Source organism: Mobula birostris, chromosome 12 (genome assembly GCF_030028105.1).
Source record: "Mobula birostris isolate sMobBir1 chromosome 12, sMobBir1.hap1, whole genome shotgun sequence".
In the NCBI taxonomy this organism is placed as follows: Eukaryota; Metazoa; Chordata; class Chondrichthyes; order Myliobatiformes; family Myliobatidae; genus Mobula; species Mobula birostris.
Genome location: NC_092381.1, coordinates 52837699 through 52856046, shown reverse-complemented (window position 1 = coordinate 52856046; position 18348 = coordinate 52837699). Strand labels below are relative to the sequence as shown.

General features: G+C 39.7%; 1 protein-coding gene across 3 annotated transcripts in view; it reads right to left on the bottom strand.

Moving 5' to 3' along the window:
* Nucleotides 1-18348, bottom strand: part of frem1b (Fras1 related extracellular matrix 1b) — a 237134-nt gene that overhangs the window by 169486 nt on the left and 49300 nt on the right. For all 3 annotated transcript variants that reach the window (XM_072274667.1, XM_072274668.1, XM_072274669.1), the window contains exon 10: nt 14298-14440. In XM_072274667.1, the coding sequence (XP_072130768.1) occupies nt 14298-14440 (143 nt within the window). The remainder of the gene's footprint in view (nt 1-14297; nt 14441-18348) is intronic.

Below are 18348 nucleotides of genomic sequence, written 5' to 3'. Positions count from 1 at the left end.
TCTTTGCAAACTTCTAAGGAAGTGGAGGTGCTGCCATGCCTTCTTTGTAATGGTATGTAGCTGCTAGACACAGGACAGGTACACTGAAATGATAGTAGCAAGGAATTTAAACTCGCTAATCCTCTCCACTTCTGATCCCCCAGTGAATATTGGCTCAGGGACCTCTGACTTCCTCCTCCTGAATTCAAAAGTCAGCTCCTTGGTCTTGCATTGGAGCTTTGCTTAGACTCCTAGTCATAATATACTGTAAGTAGAACAGGGGGCTAAGCACACACTTTGTGGTGCACCTGTGCTGATGGAGATTGTGGAGGAGACGTTGCTAATTCAAATTGACTGGGATCTGCAAGTGAGGAAATTGAGGATCTAGGTGCACAAGGAGCTACTGAGTACTAGGTCTTGAAGCTTATTGATTAGTTTTATGATCAGCCTTTAATCAGCACTACTCAGCATGAACTGATACTGGGCCTAAGAAAACCTGTAAATTCACTTCAAATGGTGTGCTTCTCGAAATCATAACACCAATGAAACAATATGAATTTCATGTGTTGGTAAAAGGAATTATGCCTCCAGAACAATAACTGGTTGAGGCTGAAGGGAGAATGCTTTCAATGCAATATTTAACTGAAGAATCTGAAGATCTTAATACCATAAGATATAGGAGCAGAACTAACTCTTTTGGGCTATCAGGTCTCTGCCGCCATTCAATGATGGCTGATTTATTATCACTCTCAACCCCATTTGAGGCCCTTACTAGTCACGAACCTATCAACCTCTGCTTTAAATATACCCAATGATTTGGCCTCCACAGTGGTCTGGAGGCAATTAATTCCACAGATTCACCACCTTCTGACTAAAGACATTTCTGCTCATCTGTTCTAAAGGAACATTTTTTATTCTGAGTCTGTGCCCTCTGTTTCTAGACTCATCCACTATAGGAAACTTACTCTTGACATCCACTCTGTTTCGGCCTTTCAATATTTGATAGGTTTCAATGATATCCCCCCTCTTTCTTCTAAACTCCAGTGAGCACAGGCCCAGAGTCACCAAACATTGCTCATATTCAAATTCTTTCATTTCCAGAATCATTCTTATGAACCCTGTCTGGACCTTCTCCAATGCCAGCACATCCTTTCTTAGATAAGGGGCCCAAAATTTATCTCAATTTCTCTCAATAGTCTAAGTGCATTCTGACCAAGGTTTTATAATGCTTAAGTAGTACATCCCTGTTTTTATATTCTAGTCCTCTCAAAATTAATTGTATTTGTCTTCCTTACTAGTGACTCAGCCTGGAAGTTAACCTCCAGTGAATCCTATGTCTCTTGCACCTCTTAATTCCAAATTTTCCCCTTTTGTCCAAGTACCCTAAAGCCACATCCTTAATAATAGACTTTATCATCCCAGTTACTGATGTCAGGCTAACTGGCTTATAATTTCCTTTCTCTGCCTTCCTGCCTTCTTAAACAGTGGAGCAAAACTTGCAATCTACCAGTCCTCCAGAATTTAGTAATTCTTAAAAGACTATTACTATTGCCTCCATAATCTCTTCAGCTACCTTTCTGAGAACCTGAGGTCCAGTCCATCTAGTCTATAAACAGTGTGATCGTGGGACCATTGCAGCAGGAGAAGCAGCGAGGAGCGAGGGGCTCGGGAGAGCGCTGAGTGATGGGTAGTAGCTGAGGAGCTGAGGTGAGTGTGCTTTAAAAGGAGCGTGGAGGGCAACTGAAGAGCTAAACAGAGTGTTGATTAGAGGAAGTGAGTACTTGAGATAATTGGCAGGGACAAGTAAAAGGAGGGAGGGACCGGACTGATTTGGACATGTTGCTGGTTTATGTTGAGGTAAAAGAAGATGTATGACATGGGGAGAGGATCATGATATTAAAGCATATAAGGCAGTGGTGCCTAAATGCAGTAACTGTGGAGGGGACCATATAGCAGTGTTCAGAGGATGTGAGTATTTCAGTAAGGCAAAGCAGATTTAGAATGTTAGTATACAGCAAAAAATATCATATGCTGAAGCAGTAAAGAAGGTTGATACAGAGCAAAGGATAAGTAAAGAAAAGATTGGAATGATGGGGAGTCAGTTCATTCTGAGTTCTGCAACTATGGTTCCTTCAGGCATGTTGTTGATGACTAAAGAGTCTTTTTTGGCGTTTGTTGTTGACGTACTGGTTGGGGCTAAAACTACAGCCAAGAGGTCCGATATAATAAAAGTAGTTGTTGGAGCTGCAGAGAGATTCCTTGATATAAAACAGATTTCACTGGAAAAATTACATGAGTATATGACAGACAAACCATCACTGAATACTTCCCAGTTTTTGGGATCAGAGAGTACAGAGGAGCTTTATGTGGATAAAGAGGCCAATAATTAGTATTTGGATGTTTTTAATATTACAATGGAATGCAAGAAGTTTATCTGCAAATGGTCAAGAATTAAAAAGATTTGTTGGAACTTTTAAAGACAAGCCTGATTTGATCTGTATACAGGAGACATGGTTAAAGCCTCATTTAGATTTTGTGATCCCTGGATATGATAGTTTGAGAGCTGACAGAACAGGTAAATCTGGTGGAGAGTGTGCAACTTTCATTAAAACAGGAGAAGACTTGATTTTAAATCTAACCTTGAAATTGTGGCTGTGGAGGTTTGGAGCTCTCCTGGTCAAATAACTTTGATTAACTTTTATAATCCAGGTAATATGATGTTATCAGATTTGGATGAAATAAGGTAAGATCCCCAGTTATCTGGGTTAGAGATTTCAATGCCCATAATCCTATATGGGGTAGTGAAAGTAAAGATAGTAATGGAGTGGTAATAGAGGAGTTTCTAGATAAATACAACATGGCACTGCTAAATGACGGAAGGCCTACAGGATTTAATATTGTGAAGAATACTTGTAGTCACTTAGACTTGTCTATCACTTCCTCAAACTTAGCTAGGGTTGGGGAATGGGATGTTATGGACAGATACACACTAGGAAGTGATCACCATCCTATATTATGTAGATTTGGTAGAAATTTGATAGTAGAAGTTGAGGAGAGGTCTGCTAGGTATAATTTTTCTTTGGCCCATTGGGATGAGTACCAGGAGAAGGCTGTGGATATAATAGAAGAGATTAAAAGCGAGGGCTCCATAGACGATTGGAATGAATCCCTCTGTTCCATAATTCATAAAATTGCTCAGTTGACTATTCCGCTACGGAATGTACTTAAGGCTCGAGCATTAGTTCCGTGGTGGAATAAAAAGTGTGATATAGCAGTAAGAAACAGAAATAGAGCTTACAGGAAATTAAGAAAGTACCCAGTGTTAGATAATTTTATGGAGTATAGAAAGGAAAGAACAGTAACAAGGAGAGTAATTAAAAATGCAAAGAGGGATAGTTGGAGAAGATTTTGTGGAACCCTGGGCCCTGAGACACCTATAAAGCAGCTATGGATGATTATTCACAGAATGTCAGGGATATATAGGAAACCATCTACCCCAGTTTTGCTGGAAGGAGATATTGAAGCTGCAACCAATAAGGAATAGGCTGATATGTTTGCAGAGGTGATCCAAGCATTACACAGCTCTGGAGAGTTAGGTGATTTGAGAAAGGAAATTATGTTAAAGGAAAATTGGAAATTGGACAGGAGTTTGGATGATAATAGCTCCATAAATTTGTTTTTCTCCTTTCAAGAATTGCAGGAAGCTGTCCAATCAGGTTCAAACACTTCTGGTAGGGATGGACTGTGTTATGAATTGCTTAAGCATTTAGATGACTCGGTATTAATAGAAATTCTAGCATTGTTTAATTCAGTGTGGAAAGAAGGAAAATTACCAGTAGAATGGAAGCATGTGGTGGTAGTTCCAGTTTTGAAGCCAGGTAAGGACGCGTCTAGTCCTAGTTCGTATTGGCCTATAGCTTTAACGTCAGTGCTTTGTAAAACAATGGAACGAATGGTCACCAACAGACTTGTTTAATTTTTGGAAAATATGGGACATTTTGCTGCCTATCAAAATAGTTTTAGAACTGGAACATCAACAATGGAATCTGTTGCCCTTTTAGATCATGATATTAAAAAAGCATTTCAAAATAGAGAAGTAATGGTAAGTGTATTTCTAGATATTGAAAGAGCATATGACTCACTATGGAAGGATGGCTTATTAATTAAACTCTGTGATGTGGGAATTAGAGGTAGAATGTTTAATTGGCTCAAAGATTTCCTAAAGGAAAGGAGAAATCAAGTAAGAATAGTGGAACAAGCTCCAAGTCAGTTAAAATAGGTAATGGTACCCCTCAAGGAAGTGTCATTAGTCCAGTTCTTTTTAATGTCATGATAAATGATATCTTTGATCAGGTATGGACAGGATTTGGCAAATCATTGTTTGCAGATGATGGTGCAATCTGGGAAAGAGGAAGAAACATCAAGTATATATTAAGGCAGGTACAAAAGGCTTTAAGATCAGTTGAAAACTGGGCTAATAAATGGGGTTTCTGGATTTCTGCTTCTAAGTCCAAATACATGATTTTTGGCTTTAGAAGAAAGATTCCTGATTGTGAATTGTGTTTATATGATTCTTCAGTAGAAAGAGTCAAGGTATTCAAGTTTTTAGGTGTCTGGTTTGATGAAAGACTTACTTGGAGGGTTCATATAGATAAAACAATTGGAAAGTGTGAGAAAGTTTTAAATGTTATGAGAAGTATTGCTGGATGTGACTGGGGAGCATGATGGGAAACTATGTACTTAATATATCTAGCTATGATTAGACCAGTTATAGATTATGGTTGTATTGCTCATGATTCTGCTGCTACAGCAGTGCTTGGAAAACTAGACACTGTGCAGTCCAAAGCACTTAGACTCTGTTGTGGAGCTTTTAGAACAACATCAGTCCCGGCATTATGTGTGGAGATGGGAGAAGTGCCTCTGCATTTAAGAAGAATTCAGTTGGGCCTGCAGTATTGGGCAAAATTAAATGGATTCAATTACAGCTGTCCATCAAAGTGTCTTTTGCAGGGGAAGTCGGAGCACCAAAGTAAAATTAAAAGATACCTATTTTTAGATTTGGCTAATAACTGGGCTATGAAATTGAAACTGACTGAGGAGGACACAGTTGACCAAATTTGCTTGCCACCTGTCCCTTTTTGGCTCTTTCCAGAACCAGAAATAAACCTATTCCTCCTCTTTCAGCTTCAAGGAAGCAGTGCAATTTCATCAGCGTTAATCACAAATGAATATTTAAATAACAAATGGGGATCTTATCTGAAGATTTTTACTGATGGCTCAGTGGACCCAGAGAGCAGTAGGGCAGGATTTGGGATGTATGTGTCTCAACTTGGAGTTAAGATTGGTCACCGGGTTTCAGATGGTGTTTCTGTCTTTGCAACAGAATTATTAGCAATCCTCTGGGCCTTATAGTGGATAGAAGACTCTCGACCACGTAGGGTTATCATCTGTTCGGATTCTGCTGCTGCCTTAGAGTCTATAAAAGAGAGTAAATCAAAAGCTCATCCTGACAGTTATTGAGGTTCTCTTAGTGTTGTTTAGAGTAGGGAAGATGGGTTGTGCAGTTAGATTTTCATGGATACCTGGGCATGCTGGGGTGGAGGGAAATGAAATTGTGGATGGCATTGCAAAGTCTTCCTTACAGAGCAGGCAAGTAGAAATTAGAGTTCCCCTAGGCAGAGCAGAATTGAGAAGTAGGATTAAAAAAAAGGTATAGAGAAGAAGTGGCAGGAGGATTGGAAAAATGAATTAAGGGGCAGGCATTATTTTTCTAGTCACCCACTAGTTAAAAAGGTCTCAGACTGTTACCTTTTAAGTTGCAGAGATATGGTGAAATTTACAAGAGTTAGGTTGGTGCATTGTGGGCTAAACTATTATTTAAAGTTAATAGGAAAACATCCTACTGAATTATGTGACTGTGGTAGTCCAGACACAGTCCAGCATGTTTTGCTGAGCTGTAATCGATACAAAATTGAAAGAAGCATGTTGTTCAAGAGGCTATTTGGCTTAAATTTATTTTGGTTTTCTATTAAATCTTTGTTTGGCCATCAAGAGAATCAACATCTGATTGAAGAGTCTATTATTCAGTTTATACGTGAGACTAGGTTGTATTTGAGAATTTGAGTTCCTTGAAGTTCTATAACTAATTATACATCCTGTGAAGGGCTGTAATACGCATAGATGCATCTAAACAGACGATAATAATAATAATAATGAGGAGAAGGAGAAGAAGGGTGGCCAGTGTGTGTGGCTCATGGTAAGAATGGAGTTTTGAGGCTTTGGTGAGCAGAGGCTGAAGACGAGCTTGCTCCCAGTGAGGTAAGGCCGGGCAAGTTCCTTTAACTAATTTAATTAACCTAGGAGTAGGTAATGGAGGCAGCAGTTAGGGCAGTCGAGTGCTCTGTATGCAGTATGTGGGAAATCAGGGACAGCACAATTGTCCCTGATGACTACACCTGGAAAAGGTGCATTCAGCTGCAGCTCCTGAGAAACTGAGTTAAGGAGCTGGATGAACTTTGGATCATTTGTGAGGCAGAGGCAGAAATAGACAGGAGTTTCAGGGAGATACTCACCCCTAAAAGTCAGGAGGCAGGTAGCTGGGTGACTGTCAGGAGAGGGAAGGGGAATAGACAGAAAGAGCAGAGTACCCCTGTGGCTGTTCCTGTTAACAATAAGTATACTGTTTTGGATACTGTTGGTGGGGATGACCTCCCAGGAACAAATTGTAGTGGTCGTGTCTCTGGCACCGAGACTGGACCCTCAGCTCAGAAAGGAAGGAGGGAAAAGAGGAGAGCAGTAGTGATAGGGGATTTGATAGTTAGGGAGACAGATAAGAGGTTCTGTGGGAGAGATTGAGAATCCTGGATGGTCTGTTGCCTCCCTGGTCTGTGATATCTCGGATTGAGTTCTCGGTATTCTCGGGAGGGAGGGTGAGCAGCCAGATGTCATAGTCCATGTAGGGATCAATGACGTGGATAGGAAGAAGGACGAGGTCCTGCAAATAGAGTTTAGAGAGTTAGGTGCAAAGTTGAAGGACAGGACCTCCAGGATTACAATCTCAGGATTTCTACCCATGCCATGTGCTAGTGAGGCTAGAAATAGGAAGATAATGCAGCTAAATACGTGGCTACAGAGATGGTGCAGGAGGGAGGGCTTCATTTTTCAGGACAATTGGGTTTTGTTCCAGGGAAGTTTGGACTTGTTCCGACAGGACGGTTTGCACCTGAACTAGAGGGGAACTAACATCCTTGCAGATAGATTTGCTCATGCTGCTCCAGAGGGTTTAAACTAGATATGCAGGGGGAGGGGGACCAGAGTGTTAGAGCAGATAGTGAGGTGGTGGAGGACAAAGGTCATGCGAGGACTGCATGTACAGACAAATCAAAGGTTTGGACGTGATAGAAATGTTCTCAGTTGCAACTATTTCAAAGCAAGGAGTATTGTAGGTAAAGCAGATTAGCTTAGGGCGTGGATTGGCACGTGGGATTACGACATTATTGCTACTAGTGAGACTTGGTTGCAGGAGGGGCAGGACTGGCAGCTTAATGTTCTGGAGTTCCGTTGTTTCAGACGTGATAGAGGGGGAGGAGTGGCATTACTACTCAGGGAAAATATCACAGCTGTGCATAGGCAGGACAGCCCAGAGGGCTTGTCTACAGAGGCCATATGGGTGGAGCTGAGGAATGGGGATAAGTGTGACCACACCAATAGAGTTGCATTATAGACTGCCCAACAGTCAGAGAATTGGAGGAGCAAATCTGTAGAGAGATAGCAGACTGATGTAAGAAACAAAGTTGTAATAGTAGGGGACTTTAACTTTCCACATTTTGACTGGGACTCCCACACTGTGAAAGGGCTAGATGGTTTGCAGTTCGTCAAAGGTGTTCAGGAAAGTTTTTTTTAAATCAATATACAGAGGTACCAACAAGAGAGGATGCAATACTTGATCTCCTATTAGGAAACCAGACAGGTCAGGTGACAGATGTATGAGTAGGCAAACATTTTGGGTCCAGTGACCATAATGTCATTAGTTTCAAGTTAATTATGGATAAGGGTAGATCTGGTCCTCGAGATGAGGTTCTAAATTGGAGAAGGGCCAATTTTGTGGAAATGAGAAAGAATCTAGGAAGAGTGGATTGGGATAAGTTGGTTTCTAGCAAGGATGTGTTCAGTAAGTGGAAGGCCTTCAAAGGCAAAATTTTGAGAGTGCAGAGTTTGCATGTTCCTGCCAGGATTAAAGGCAAAGTCAACAGACATCGGGAACCATGGGTTTTCAAGGGATATTGGCCATCTGGTTAAGAAAAAGAGGTGTTTAGCAGGTATAGGCAACAAGGAACAAATGAGGTACTTGAAGAGTATAGAAAATGTAAGAAAATACTAAAGAAGGAAATCAGGAAGGCAAAAAGAAGACACAAGGTTGCTTTGGCAGATAATGTGAAGGTAAACCCGAAGGGTTTCTACAAGTATACTAAGGGTAAAAGGATAGTAAGGTTCAAAATTGGTCCCCAGAAGATCAGAGTGGTCATCTATGTGTGGAGCCTCACAAGATGGGGGAGATCTTAAATAGTTTTTGTTTTTGTTCTTGTTGATTTCATTGTTTTTTTTGAATTTTGAAAACAAAGTATTAAAAAAAGTTTTTTTGTATCAGTACTTACTCAGGAAACTGGCATAGTGTATATGGAAGGAAGGGAAACAAGCAGTAGTGTCATGGAACATACAGATTAAAGAGGAGGAGGTGCTTGCTGCCTTACAGTGAATAAAGGTAGATAAATCCCCTGGGCCTGACATGATATTTCCTCAGACCTTGAGAGGGACTAGTGTAGAAATTGCAGGGGCCCTGGCAGAAATATTTAAAATGTCCTTAGCCACGGGTGCAGTGCCGGAGGATTGGAGGGTAGCTCATGTTGTTCCGTTGTTTAAAAAGGCTCCAAAAGTAAACCAGGTAATTACAGGCCAGTGAGCCTGACATCAGTAGTAGGTAAATTATTGGAAGCTGTTCTGAGAGATTGGATATACAAGTATTTAGACAGCCAAGGGCTGATTAAGAATTGTCAGCATGGCTTTGTGTGTGGTAGATCATGTCTAATGAATCTTGTAGAGTTTTTTGAGGAGGTTACCAAGAAAGTAGATGAAGGAAAGGCTGTGGATGTTGTCTACATGGACTTTAGTAAGGCCTTTGACAAGGTCCCACATGGGAGGTTAGTTCAGAAGGTTCAGACACTAGGTATCCATGAAATGGTTGTAAACTGGATTTGAAATTGGCTGTGTGGGAGAAGACAGAGTGGTAGTGGATGATTACTTCTCAGACTGGAGGCCTGTGACTAGTGGTCTGTGCTGGGACCATTGATGTTTGTTGTCTATATCAATAATCTAGATGCTAATGTGGTAAATTAGATCAGTAAGTTTGCTGATGACACTAAAATTGGAGGTGTTGTGGACAGCGAGGAAGGCTTTCAAAGTTTGCAGAGGGATCTGGACCAACTGGAAAAATGGGCCAGAAAATGGCAGATGGAATTTAATGCAGACAAGTGTGAGATGTTGCATTTTGGAAGGACAAATCAAGGTAGGATATACACAGTAAATGGTAGGGCACTGAGGAGTGCAGAGAAACAAAGGGATCTGGGAGTTCAGATACATAATTCCCTGAAAGTGGTGTCACAGGTAGACAGGGTTGTAAAGAAGGCTTTTGGCATCCTGGCATTCATAAATCAAAGTATTGAGTATAGGAGTATAGGATGTTATGGTGAGGTTGTATAAGACCTTAGTGAGGCCAAATCTGGAGTATTGTGTGCAGTTCTGGTCACCTAACTATAAGAAGGATATCAGCAAGATTGAAAGAGTGCAGAGAAGATTTACTAGGATGTTGCTGGGTCTTCAAGAGTTAAGTTACAGGGAAAGATTGAACAAGTTGGTAAATTTCATGAGTAAGTATGCAGATGATACTAAGATAGGTGGAGTTGTGGATAATGAAGTAGGTTTTCAAAGCTTGCAGAGAGATTTAGGCCAGTTAAAAGAGTGGGCTGAAAGATGGCAGACGAAGTTTAATGCTGATAAATGTGAGGTGTTACATTTTGGTAGGACTAATCAAAATAGGACATACATGGTTAATGGTAGGGCATTGAAGAATGCAGTACAACAGAGGGATCTAGGAATAATGGTGCATAGTTCCCTGAATGTAGAATCTCATGTGGATAGGGTGGTGAAGAAAGCTTTTGGTATGCTGGACTTTATAAATCAGAGCATTGAGTTTAGGAGTAGGGATGTAATGTTGAAATTGTAGGCATTGGTGAGGTCAAATTTGGAGTATTGTGTACAGTTTTGGTCTCTGAATTATAGGAAAGATGTCAACAAAATAGAGAGAGTACAGAGAAGATTTACTAGAATGTTACCTGGGTTTCATCACCTAAGTTACAGAGAAAGGTTGAACAAGTTGGGTCTTTATTCTTTGGAACGTAGAAGGTTGAGGGGGGACTTGATAGAGGTATTTAAAATTATGAGGGGGATAGATAGAGTTAACGTGGATAGGCTTTTTCCATTGAGAGTGGGGGAGATTCAAACAGGAGGACATGAGTTAAGAGTTAAAGGGCAAAAGTTTAGGGGTAACATGAGGGTGAACTTCTTTACTCAGAGTGGTAGCTGTGTGGAACGAGCTTCCAGCAGAAGTGGTTGAGGCAGGTTCGATGTTGTCATTTAAAGTTAAATTGGACAGCTATATGGACAGGAAAGGAACGGAGGGTTATGGGCTGAGTGCAGGTCGGTGCAACTAGATGAGAGTAAGAGTTCGGCACAGACTAGAAGGGCCAAGATGGCCTGTTTCTGTGCTGTAATTGTTATATAGTTATAGGTTAGGACTTTATTCCTTGGAGCATAGAAGAATGAGGGGAGATTTGATAGAGGTTTACAAAATTGAGGGGTATAAACAGAGTAAATGTGAGTAGGCTCTTTCCACTTAGATTAGGAGAGACAAGTATGAGGGGACATGGCTTTCAGGTGAAAGGGGAAAGGTTTAGGGGGAACATTAGGGGGAACTTCTTCACTCAGAGTGGTGGGAGCGTGGAATGAGCTGCCATCTGACGGGGTAAATGCAGGCTCACTCTCAAGTTTTAAGAATAAATTGGATAGGTACATGGATGGGAGAGGTCTGGAGGGTTATGGACTGGGCGCAGGTCAATGGGACTAGCGGAATAAAGTTTCAGCACAGACTAGAAGGGCCAAATGGCTTGTTTTCTGTGCTGTAGTGTTCTATGATTCCAGGTCACTTCTCTACCTTCAGAACTTTCAGCTCTCCAAGCACTTTCTCTTTAGTAATCTCAAGGAGCTTCTCAAGCATCTTCTGCATTCTTTCTAATGGCAACATGATAAAGCTGAACGTCGGATAAACAGTTCATAAAAGTGATCATGACATTCGTGCTGCCAAACTGATAACATGAGGAGAGACAGAAGGCAAGTCTCAAGAAAGCAGGAACAACAGGTGTCTAAGAAAGCAATAGGAAGTGAAGGAACATCTTCACTAAATCAGTGTTCAGGGTCTTCTGTTCTTGTGACATTTTTAGCTACTTCAATGGTGAATTAAATTGCAAACTTGTATTTCGGCATAAATGTGACTTTTTTTTCCAATTCAATTAATTCAAAATGCACTAAGTCAGTACATTAGTAAAATATCTCTTCCGGTTCTTACAAAATGTCTTAGATGTGAAATGTTTATACTTTTTCTGTTTCCATGGAAGCTGCCTGACTTGCAGAGTGTTTCCACAGTGTTTTGTTTTTATTATACTTGTATTGGACTTCAAAGCATCACAATGATACACAATACAGTGAAGTATAAGGAGTTAATTTAAGTTTTGCATTGTCCACATTTTAGCATTGTGCAATAAGAATCCAACATGGGATCCAAAGGAAGTGAGCAAGGTGCAGTTCTGGTGAAAGTATTTGGATAAATAGATCTAATAATATCCAGCCATACACAGACAGGGCATCTGAATTTCAGTCATGGATTGTTTCTTATCCTGCCAAGAGCACTGGTCTTGAACTCTAGGAAGCACTTTATTTCCTTCTAACTTCAGTAGGGAATCTTTATTTCACAAAGCCTAATATACCAACTGGATTACCAAAAGAGACATGGATAGATACCATTGCCTAGGGCTATCAAGAAGAATGATAGCTCTTGCTGGTTCTGGCCTCTTCGATCTTACAAGAAATACAAGGAATAGTTAAGATTGCATCTGTTATAAATTTACCAGTGACTAGTTTTGTTCATCTAACCATTTACCATGTAATAAACAAGTTCTTTGTGTTGAAGTCTAAACTGCTGTGCTGCCTTCTGAAATTAACAAAACTCATGAGAAAGTATAATTCAATATGGCACTGATCTAGGTCATTGACACAGGAAATATTTAAAGACACAAAAATAGCAAGTTTATTAAAAGTGAGTTTAGAAATAGCAAAACAATTCTTTCAGCTATATTGCTGAATCACATAAAGCACTTCTGTAACACTCTGCATTCACTTCAACAGCATCCAGAGCACAGAACAAGCTCTATACTCTTAAATGACTTTCTGAGGACTACTAGCCTATACTGAGACCACAGGACTGGTTATCTTTTGACCGGTGAAAACCTTTTCCTGTGACCTTCTCTTATATCCTATGCCTACAAACTGTAACTGAACAAAGACATTGTTTAGGCAACACACAAAATGCAGATTTCCTTGTGTTTGTGTTTTTAAAGATATTGTTCACTTTGGTTCCACCTTTTAAGACTAAGGTAAGTGTTTCATCATATTTTCTGGATCAGAAATCCCTCAACTGAAAAATTATAAAAAGGATGTTTCCTCCTATGTATCAACATAAAATTAAAATACTCCATTTATTTTAAACTTGGTAACATAAAGGATATTGATGCTTTGCACTAAATTCACTGCACATAATAAAACTTTTTTTGTTGTTTAGAATTGCCATTTTTGTGGATTTTCTAATATTTATTTCCAACAGACATAATATTTATTAATAAATTTTGCTTTTTTACCTTCTATAATATAAGCAAAGGGTGGGGGTGGGGGGGATTGGACAAACATCTACCAAAAAGAGGTGTAAGGCACTCTAACCACTAACCTGTAGGTCACCTTTGGGCAAGGTGTAGCACCTGCTTAACCCCCTGATTAGGTCACATGAAGCCATGGGAACAGGTGATGGATAGTCGGAAGAGCAGCTGGTGCATATCAGGTAGGATGTAGAAGGACGTAGACAGATTAGGAGAATAAGCAAGAAGGTGGCAAATAAAATAGTGTTGGAAAATATATGGTCATACACTTCTGTAGTAGAAATAAATGTGCGGACTATTTTCTAAACGGGGGAAAAAAATCCAAAAATCTGAGATGCATAGGGACTTGGGAGCTCTTGTGCAGAACACCTTAAAAGTTAACTTGCAAGTCGAGTCGGTGGTGAGAAAGGTAAATGTCATGTTAGCATTTATTTCAAGAGGTCTAGAATACAAGAGCAAGGATGTGATGCTCAGGCTTTATAAGGCACTAGTGAGATCTTACCTTGAGTATTGTGAACAGTTTTGGGCCCCTCATCTTAGAAAATATGTGCTGGCACTGGAGAGGATCCAAAGGATAAATCCAGGAATGAAAGGGTTATCATACGAGGAACGTTTGATGGCTCTGGGTCTGTAACTCGCGGGAATTCAGAAGGATGGGGGGTGCGGATTTCATTGAAACCTTTTGAATGTTGAAAGGCCTAGACAGAGTAGATGTGGAAAGGATGTTTCCCATGGTGGACGGTCTAGGACAAAAGGGCACAGCCTCAGGATAGAGGGGCTCCCTTCTTCAGCCAAAGGGTGGTGAATCTGTGGAATGTGTTGCCACATGCAGCTGTAGAGGCCAGGTTGTTAAATGTATTTAAGGCAGAGATTGATAGGTTTTTGATTGGATATGGCATCAAAGGTTACAAGGGGAAGGCTGGGAACTAGGGTTGAAGAGCAGGTGAAAAAAAAAGGATCAGCTATGTTTGAATGGTGGAGCAGACCTGATGGGCCAGATGGCCTAATTCTGCTCTTTTGTCTTATGGTCTTATGATCACAAGTCCTGGTTATGTGACCACTGATGCCAGGCAGACAATCTCTAAAGAGTATTGATAATCAATCATCTTGTAAAGACGCGGCCCAGAAAAAGGGAATAGCAAACCACTTCTGCAGAACGATTCGCTAAGAATAATACTGGTTATGGAAAGACCATGACTGCCTACATCATACGACATGGCAAAGAAACATACAAACGAATATAAGAACGAGTTGCCTCATTAAATCGGCAATCATTCTTACCTGTGCCTCAGAAAGATTGGGAGTTTCATGGCTGTCAGATAGAATGAACTCAAATGAATCCTCAAAGATCTCACTTCCAAAATGCTGATAATAAATCAGGCCATGGAACAGGTCTCGCTGCAGAAAACTATTTACAGGATGACCTTTGGAGATAAAGGAAAATGAAACAGTAAGAGGCAAATTCATTCCTCTTTGCAAGCAATAGGTACAAAGAAAAACTTGGGAACAACATAAAAAGTATCTTTGATATGCATGTACCTTTCATTTTATACAGTTTAAGATTTTTTTCTAGTGAGATGGATAGATACTTTATTGATCCCAAAGGAAATTACATGCATCACAGTAACATTACAAATGCACAGATATAAATATTAGAAGGGAAGTAGAAAGAATAAAAAATAAGTTACCACAAACAATCTAACAGGAAGGGGACATCACTTCCCCGACTACAGGTGAACTCATTTTCGAGCCTAATGTAAGAATGACCTCTTACAGCGCTTTTTGCAGCAGCGCAGTTGTTTTAGTCTATTACTGAAAGTGCTCCTCTGTTCAGCTAAGGTGGCTTGCAAAGGATGAAAAATATTATCCAGAATTGCCTGGATTTTCCATAGGGTCCTTTGTTCTACTGCAGCCTCCAGTGTGTCTAGTTTGACTCCTATAAAAGTATCAGCCTTTCTAATCAGTTTATTCAGCCAGTTGGCATCACCAGTGGTGATGCCATTGCCCCAGCACACCACTGCATGGAAGGTTGTACTGGTGACAATAGACTGGTGGAACGTGTGAGGGAGAGGCCTATATACGCCAAAGGAACTCGGTCTCCTCAGGAAGTAGAGGTGACTCTGGTTCTTATACACAGCCTCTAAGTTAGTGCTCCACTCAAGTCTGTCATCCAGGTGCACCCCCAGGTACTTGCAGGTCCTCCCCATATCTACATCCTCGCCATCAATAGTAACAGGGATTAATTCAGGCTTAGTTTACCTAAAGTCCATCACCATCTCATTTGTCTTACTGATGTTGAGCTGCAGATGATTCAGCTTGCACCATTTGACAAGGTCCAAAAACCAGGGCCCTGTATTCATCCTCCGATCATGCACAACTATTACTGAGTCATCAGAGACAGTCTGCAGATGACATGACTCAGTATTGTACCTAAAGTCTGAGGTATACAGGGTAAACAGGAAGGGAGCCAATACAGTCCCCCGTGGGGCCTTAGTGCTGCTTATAGCCATGTCTGACACACAGATGACATATCCAGATGGAGTTACTCACTAGAATTATTTGTGAGCAAAAATAATACCCCTCTATTGCAAGCAAAATGTATTTATTCTTCCCAATACAGTGGATTCAGGTTAATTAGCATACATCAGGACCAGTACATTTTGGCCAAATTAAGCAGTTGCCCCAATTTAGCTGAAGTTTCATGGAAATAGTTACAAGATATAATAAAGATAAATTACCATTTAACTAAGTAACAAATTATGCATTTGAATGAAATATAGAACAAATTAGAACACTGCCAGTACTACAACAGTGTTTTTAAAACTGTGTTAGTTCCTGATAGTTAACAATGGAGGAATTCACCCAGTGTATGCTGACGTGTTCTTTTGATTGACTGTAAATGAACAAAACCTGCATAGATAGTGGACTGCCTCCATACAATGCTTTCAATAATTATGACCTCCAAATCTTCATTTTTGTTTTAACATTCAAGATGATTGTTGATACCTTCAAATTCTTTATAGTTCCTAACTTGTGGAAGTAGTGCAATCATTTCATTTTCACACCCAGTCATTTCTAACATCTCCAAGCCTGAATGGTTGAAATCACAGTGAACAAAACTGTTCTTCTGCTTTTTGAATACAAACACACACAAGTGATATAATTTAAAAACTGTTCGAAGCATAGTGTAGTGTTTAATGGCCATGCATTTGCATATGAGTGACATTACTTTGAAGCCGTTGGGCAACAGTCTCCTGTCCCAATTAAACAGCATTGTTTATTTAGCATTCTAAATAAACAAAGGGAATCCTGGCTATTTTCTTGATTAGTTTCTGTTCTTTATGAGTGGTCTTAAATAAGTGGCTGCCCCAATTAACTGATGGTCCAATAAACTGGAATCCACTGTATTTATTTCGTTAATTTATCCTAAGTATCTGTGGAATTTCCTAAAATTACATTGCTCTTATATTTCGTTCTCACCAATTCTAATGTCATAGGACCCACTACGCTAAAATCAAGCATATAATGGTAGATTTTGCAAGTTTCATAACTGAGAATTCATGCAAGAATATTGCAAAACATCTAAATCAAAGGTGATCCTGCAAGGACTGTTGATTTTCTGCTGTAACCTTTTGATATGCACTGTGCAAACTTGAATTTATAACATCTAAGTAAATAATAAGTGAAATTGTTGCTTAAAAAGAAAATAGACATTATCAAATAATTATATTCATAATGAAGAATGAAGAAATCAATACCAATTAAACACCTATCTTCCTATTATTATATTTATAATTTAAATCATTAGTAATTAAAACTTGAATTTGAAAAGAAATTGATCATGCAGAGATTTAGTAATTTTTTTACAATATTGTTATTACCATATACCATTATCTGAAGGAAGTACTAAATTAAATACATCCTTCATCAAACATATTATTACACAAAATGCAGAGGATTATATTTCAAAAAATCCCACTCATCTTCACTTGACAATTCCAATCAAAAATACACATTTCCAATATCAAATAGATATTTTCTGAGAAAGAAGGTATTCTAGACAATTAAGATAATTTTGGATAAAAGCTGCATGTGCATATAAGTGTATTATAATGGTATGCAGCTAACAGGTGACATTAAAGTTCAAAGTAAATTTATTAGCAAAGTACATATGTGTCTCTATATACAGCCCTGAGATTTATTTTCATGTAGGCATACTCAGTAAATCCATAAAAGAATAATAACCATGATAGAATCAATGAAAGACCACACCAACTTGGGCATTTAACCTGTGTGTAAAATACAAATACAAAACTGTGCAAATACAAAAAGAAAGACATAATAACAATAAATATTGAGAACATGAGATGAAGAGTCCTTGAAAGTGAGTCCATAGGTTGCTGGAACATTTCAGTGATGGGGCAAGTGAAGTTGAGTGAAGTTATCCCCTTTATTTCAAGAGCCTGATGGTTGAGGGGTAATAACTGCTCCTGAACCTGGTGGTGTAAACCCTGAAGCTCCTCTACCTTCTTCTCAATGGCAGCAGCATGATCTGGGTAGTGGGAGTACCTGATAATGGATACTGCTTTCCTGCAATAATGCTCAATGATGTGGAGGGCTGTATTCATAATGGACTAGGTCATATCCTCTATTTTTGTAGGACTTTCTATTCAAGAACAATGGTGTTTCCATACCAGGCCTTGATGCAGCATATCAATATACTCTCCCACCACACATCTATGGAAGTTTGGCAAACTTTTAGATGTCTAGTTGAATCTTCACAGACTCCTCTGTAAATAGAGGCACTGCTATGCTTTCTTCATAATTGCACTTATGTGCTGGACCCAGGACAGGTCCTCCAAAATGATAACACAGACAAATTCAAAGCCGCTGACCGTCTCACCACTGATCCATCAATAAGGACTGGCTCATAGACTTCAGGTTTCCTCCTCCCGGTCAATAATCAGCTCCTTGGTCTTGCTGACATTGAGTGAGAGGTTGTTGTTGTGGCATTACTCAGCCAGATTTTCAGTCTCACTCCTATATGCAGATTCATCATCACCTTTGATTTGACCTATGACAATGATGTCATCAGCAAATTTGTAAATGGAATTGGAGCTGCGCTTAGTGGAAAGTGAGTAGAATGGGGAGCTAATCACACAGCCTTATGCTGCACCTGTGCTGATGAAGATTGTAGAGGAGTTGCTGTTGCCAATGCAAACTGACTGGGTCTGCAAGTGAGAAAATCAAGGATCCAATTGCACAATGAGGTATTGGGGCCAATGTCTTGAAGCTTATTGATTAATTCTGTGGGGTCAATTATATTGAATGC